This window comes from Pleurodeles waltl, chromosome 1_1 (genome assembly GCF_031143425.1).
Source record: "Pleurodeles waltl isolate 20211129_DDA chromosome 1_1, aPleWal1.hap1.20221129, whole genome shotgun sequence".
Taxonomy (NCBI): Eukaryota; Metazoa; Chordata; class Amphibia; order Caudata; family Salamandridae; genus Pleurodeles; species Pleurodeles waltl.
The window spans coordinates 863,418,355-863,424,354 of NC_090436.1; the positions used below are offsets into that span (position 1 = coordinate 863,418,355).

General features: G+C 55.7%; 1 protein-coding gene across 14 annotated transcripts in view; it reads right to left on the bottom strand.

Moving 5' to 3' along the window:
* NTRK2 (neurotrophic receptor tyrosine kinase 2) overlaps positions 1-5,265 on the bottom strand; it is a 445,567-nt gene extending 440,302 nt beyond the window's left edge. For 2 of the 14 annotated variants that reach the window (XM_069229659.1, XM_069229633.1), the window contains exons 1-2: positions 4,858-5,009; positions 2,829-3,313 (exon numbers count right to left, since the gene is read on the bottom strand). In XM_069229659.1, coding sequence (XP_069085760.1) covers positions 2,829-3,031 — 203 coding nt within the window. In that variant the 5' untranslated portion in view covers positions 3,032-3,313; positions 4,858-5,009. Of the gene's footprint in view, positions 1-2,035; positions 2,256-2,828; positions 3,405-4,485; positions 4,738-4,857 lie in introns of those variants that run through there. The other 12 variants (XM_069229668.1, XM_069229708.1, XM_069229703.1 and 9 more) reach the window with 12 other exon arrangements.
* Positions 5,266-6,000: the final 735 nt, after the last annotated feature.

Sequence of the window (6,000 nt, forward strand, 5' to 3'; positions counted from 1 at the left end):
GGTATTGGAGCGCTTTACACGAGCACCAGTTACATTGCATAAGGACAAATTCATGTTTGTAGGCACGGTAGATTAATGATTTGCCCAGAATCGCAGGATGTTGATCCGACGACGAGACTCAAACCTGGTTCTCCAGCACCAGAGTCGTGCAAAATGACGTGCGTGTTTGAACGTGTTTGTGTGTAATTGTGCCTGTGTGCGCGCACGTGTGCCTGCGAAAGAGATGGCTTTGGCCCCGTGTGCGCCTGAATGTATGTTGTATCTTTGTATGCTTTTGTGTGTGTCTACAAGAGGCTGCGTATGCCTAGTTCCGGGAGTGCGTATGGTGGTGCCTGCACCTGTGCGCGTTTGTGTGTCCTCACAGATATTAGTGTGTGTGTCACTGTCCGTGTGTGTTGCGCACGTTGCCTTCACCGTTCCATTGGAACGAAATGTGCCCCACTGGGACTGCACCTTCAGAGGAGGGAAGCCATGGTTGTTGCTTTGGTTTCCTCTACCTGGCTGACACCTCGCGGTCCCTCAGCGCAGCTAGCGCTTGAGTATATTTTCAATGGGCCCTCAGTCTTCCCTAGGACATACATGCGCTGTGTCACACTGTTTGGCGATTTGCTTCCCACAGGGACACCTCTGCCCCCGCATTCACCAGTGGCGTAACGACACTTGAGGGGTGGGGGGGCCTGCACGGTACATGGAGAGACCCTCCGCAGTTCTTATTCAGGAGCTCTCAGGCCCGGGCTCTCTGCTGGGGAGGGGGGGTCTGAAGCTCGCCCTCTCCCCGCCGCATCGCGGGGCCCTTTGGTACGCCACTGGCATTTACCTAAGCTCAGCACAATGATCCGAGCCGCCAGCAACGACAATTTATCATATAAATGCCTTTGGAATCCTACTACTGGCGAGTCCCTTCATAATCACATCTCGGCGGGTCCCGTGCTCTCCGCCGAGCACATGCACAGCTTCTGCACCGTGGCTTCTCTCTCCCAGCGCCTACACAGAACACTTCTTACGTAGCGCCAACACACAACTCTTGTCACCCAGCGGCATCGCACGCTTCTTGTCACCCGTCGTCAACACAGCGACACAACTCCTACACCCAGCTCCAGCTATTTGTGGCCAATACAAGAGCTCTTGTCCCACAGCTCTCCTTGAGACTGTCTTCTCAGCGCCTGCCACATAGCGCTTCTCACTCAGCTCGCCGTGCTCCACAGCTCCTACACCCAATACCTTCCAGTACCGTCCAGCTACACCCTAGGGTGTAGCGGGTTACCCGTCGAGGCAAGCGCTTCAGCAGCCAACAGAGGCCTTCTAAGCTCTATATAAATGTTACAACACAATGCACCACTCGTCCCAAGTCCAGCCACATAGCTCCTGATCCCGTCCTGCGAACACTGCCACTCACGGTCTCACGCCTAGATCCCTGTCCTACAGTTCCTGTCCTACACATATGTGCCCACAGTTCCTGTCGCATGACTCGTGCCACACAGTTACTGCCCCACAGCACCTGCACACATCTCATGGACCACAGCTTCTGCCAACATGTCCCGTCATGCAGCTCCAGGCTCTTAGTAGCTGTTGCACAACTCTTATAACTCAGACCAGCTCCGCGTCTCCTGCCCCACTGCACCTGCCCCAAAGTTACTTTCTTACAGCTGCGGTAGAGCGCACGGACCCACAGCACCAGCCCCACGCCGTGCACTCCTGTCCCGCGGCTCCTTCCCCACGGTGACTCCTGGCACTGAGTGACAATAACCTCAGCTTCTGGCAACCGCTCCTTCCTGCAGTTACTGTCACTTCACAACTGCCCCACAGCTCCTGTTATCCAGCTCCATCCCCACTGTTCATGACCCACAACGTCCACCCTCAGCCCCTGTCACCTAGTCCCTGCCCCACAGCTCTAGGTGCGGGATCCCACGTAGTACTCGGCCCCACTATCCACACACAGCTCCCTCTCGAGCTGCGTGTAGATAGTGGGGTCAAGCGTCTACCTCGCATGTTCTTTCCACAGCTCCTGACCTGTTACTGCTGTCAAGCACCTCACCTGTCCGCAGCTCCTGCCACCGAAGTTCAGGCCAGTGGCAGCGGTCACTCGGCTTCAGCCTGCAGCATCTATCCACAAACCGTGTCCCACAAATCCTGCCCCACAGAATATGTCCCACATGCTCTCTCGACATCACCTACCCATCCCTCCCACACGCATCTACCCCGCTCTTCGCCTGCTCCCCTCAACATGGATGCTACCCTGTCTTATCCCTGTTCCCTCCCTCCCACACGCATCTTCCCCGCTCTTATGGCTGCTCCCTTCCTCAGGGATGCGCCCCGCGGCGCCTGCCCCCGCACGCGGACTCAGCCTCCCTCTCCTGCCCACCGGCTCGGCGAGGCGGGGAGGGCTATTCTCTGCCCAGTCTCACCAGCAGCACTCGTTTGGACCCATATCTTTCTACTGTTTTCCTTTGCATCACATTTTTTGTTATGTTCCGATTTATTTTGCGTTTTTTTCTTGTGCTTCCATAGGCACCGGTCTCTTGCCATTTCATGAGTATTCGATTTATTTTTATTTAACATTAATAGCGGGACGAAAACACTGGATCGGATCAGGTGGGTGGCTCTACTGCCTGCCTCGTGCCACGTGCCCCGCCTTTACGCAGCCATAATAAAAATAATAATAATAATGATACTAATCATATCAGAATCACGATTGCAATTATTAATGTCCTTAACGTCATTTCCAATGTCATGAACATGAATCCTGCCATCCTTATCATCGCCCTGAATACCACCGCCTTTCACCCTGCCCTGTTTGTTATTCGGGCCACGACGGCCCCGGTACTCACATTTCCGTGATGTTCTCCCGCTCCGCGCTGCTCGCCAGCACCGGGAAGGAGGCGATGCCCTCGATCTGCTCCTTGCACCAGATCCTGCTGGCGCTGCACTTGCAGGACGCGGGGCAGGCCAGCCCCCTCCGGAGGACGCCGAGCAGGAGCCAGGCCAGCCACCAGACCCGGGCCGGGCCGCGCCCGCCCCTCCAGGAGCCCATCAGCCCGGTCAAATCCCCCGGAGCAGGGCAGGGCGGTGCTGTCCGCAGGGCCCCCGGCTCTTGCTCCAGCGGTGACCTCTACCTGGAGGCCGAGGCGCGCGAAGAACCAAACATCCCAATCCGGGGGGCAGGCTAGGTGTCTCCCATCCAGCGCATACCGGGCGTCCGGCCCTCACAGCGCAGGCTTGAGGAATCACAGGCGCTTCAGGGGGTCGCTCCGCTCCTCCGAGGTGGTCCAGGGAAGGGATGCTGCTGCCCGGGAGCTGCCGTCCACTGCAGGTGCTGTGGAGAGACAGAGAGGTGAGCCGGCGGCTGCGAGGAGCGGCGCACACTCTGTGCGTGTGTGAGAGCTACTGAGATGCCATCCCGCAGCATCCGGGAGACTCCCGAGCCCACGCGCAGCAGCAAATCCAGCGCACGGACTGCGAGAGCATCACTGCCCTGGACGCCAGCGCCGCCCCCGCCGCCGCTGCCATCTTCATCGCTGCCGCCTGTACCACCACCGCCAGCTTCACTGCCATCTTCGCCCCCGTCACCTCCACCTTTAGAGCCACAACCTCCACCTTTGCCCTCAGCTTCACTGCCATCTTCACAGCCACGCAACCTTTCCTACCAGCTTCACTGCCAACATCACCAGCACCACCACTGCCACCATACGCTTCACAGCCACATTCACTACCGCCACCACCATCACTATTATCTTCATCACCACCTTTACCTGAACCATCACATCTGTCTTCACCCCATCACCACTCCTTTCTCTTCCAGTGCCATCGCAAGCCGCACCCCAATAGCTCCCACTCCACTTGTTTCACCACAATTACCACCACCAGTGTTACCTGTGCATACTTCACCATATTGTCACCCCCACTTACACCTCCAGAACCCCTTCCACCTGCTGCAGCACCCAAACACATTCCACACTACAGCCCCCACAACCTCTGCTACCAGCACTTCTCCCACCTTCAGAATTACCACACCGACTACCAGTTCCACCAACCCTTCCACCTTCCCACCACCCTTCCAGTAAAAAAAACCTTTCACACCTCCAGCAACCCTCCCACCCCACCCACCACCCCTTTCACCACAGTCTCTCACACCTCCAACGGCCCCACCACAAAAACAGTCTCACACTTCCAACAAATCATCCAACACACAGCCTCGTTCGTATACCTCCAGCAACCTCCCCCACCTCTGCTCCTTCCACCACACACCCTCATGCGCCTCCAGCAACGCTCCCACCCACCACCCACCACCACTTCTACCTCCACTACACCTTCATCACCACCTTCAGCCTCATCACTACCAGCACTAACACCACAGGTGCACTTTCACCTCCACTCAGAGCAGGGAGGGTGGTGGGCAGAGCTCTGCTTCAATGACGGAGGGGGTATCCATTAAACCCACAACACGCACCCCTCGCGTGTGGCGAAGTGCTTGACAGAGGGTCTTACTATGTTTGAAGGTCCTTCTTCAGTATCAGCCCTGATTGCTCATGACGCCCCCTGCATCAGGGTCGCAGAGCTCGTGACAAGCCAGGGGCACGCAACGGGAGGGGGGAGGGAGGGGGGGGGGGTCGCGGAGGCTGCAGGTGCCAAGGACGGGCAAAGCTCTGACAGCAGAGGCGTGAGTCTACCTGAGCTCTCTGCCGCAGCAGCTCCAGCCTTCAGCATCCTCCACGGAGCTGCCTGCGGGGGCGTCTGCTCCCGTGCTATCGGGAGGGACACATCAGTAAGGGAAGGTGTGAGTTGGAGGCGGAGGGAGGAACGGGGGTAGGGCGACGGGACGGTCACGATAGCAAATAAATACAAATAACAGCAACATACACTCTCCACTACGCATCCCTAGAGGCCGGTACCCACAGGCAGCCGCAGGTCTCCGACGCTTCCACCTCTCGGGGCTGCAGACAGATGCGGGGGGACCACGGTGCTGCCGCGATGCTGCCGTAGGGCACAGAGGTGCGATATTGCCTGTGCACACTGTCTCCTCGGCTAATAATACCCAGACGCCCTCTCCCAGCCTCGCTCCTCTGGCTGGAGTGACGTGCGCGGCCGTGACGCAGAGCAGGGGCAGAAACCAGGGACCTGCCACTGGAGGCAGAGCGGACCGTCGACCAAAATAAACCAGCCACGGGATGCTGCAGTCGGGGGCAGGACACCTGCCTGTATAAACACAAGTCCGGTGAGAGCCACCGGACCTGTCTACTGTAAGGCACCCCACGCACAGCAAGATGCACCCGCCCCCTCCAAACCAAGAGCCATATAGAAAAGCTATACGTGATTAGAATCAGCAATGGATGCTCGGTCACAACAGTGATTCGTTTTCTACTTTCAGCCATTAAAGCATGAAAGACGAATGAGCTGATTTTATTTTCTTTATTTAGCAATTGTTAAAGCAAAAAAAGTGGCGGTGCTTATTTATTCAAGGCGGCATTTCTGTTTTAATCCGAAATCGAGCCAATTTCGGGTATTATTTTATTAGAAGGAAAGGAGGCCAGCCATGAATTTTGCTTGGGCATTATAGTCACACACATACTTATATATTTCTTTCTATTTTTTTTATTTGTAATCTGTGTTAGGGTTTACCAAATTATTCTTACTCTTTTTCACTACGCATGTAAACTGCACCCTCAGTACGTTAACTGCCACTATATAATACTGATTTTTTGAGTGCCATAATAAAATGTAATCGTTTTCAGAGCGCAGGTAAGTGATGAATGAGTGACATTAAAATGCCTTGTCTGGAAATTTGTCTTTTCATTTGCGGGCCTGAATTTTTTTCCGCAGTAATTTGAAAGGGGAAGACAAACCCACTGCAGTGTTATAGGCTGAAGAGAGCTCTGGCGCCATCGAGTGGACAAAACGTGCACAGACAGAGTCTAGTGCTGCAAAGAGGTGAGAACCCGGGAAGGGGCCTGACTGGGTCCGAAAGAAATAATCGGAAAGCCATGTTAGTTATTGGGACAGAGT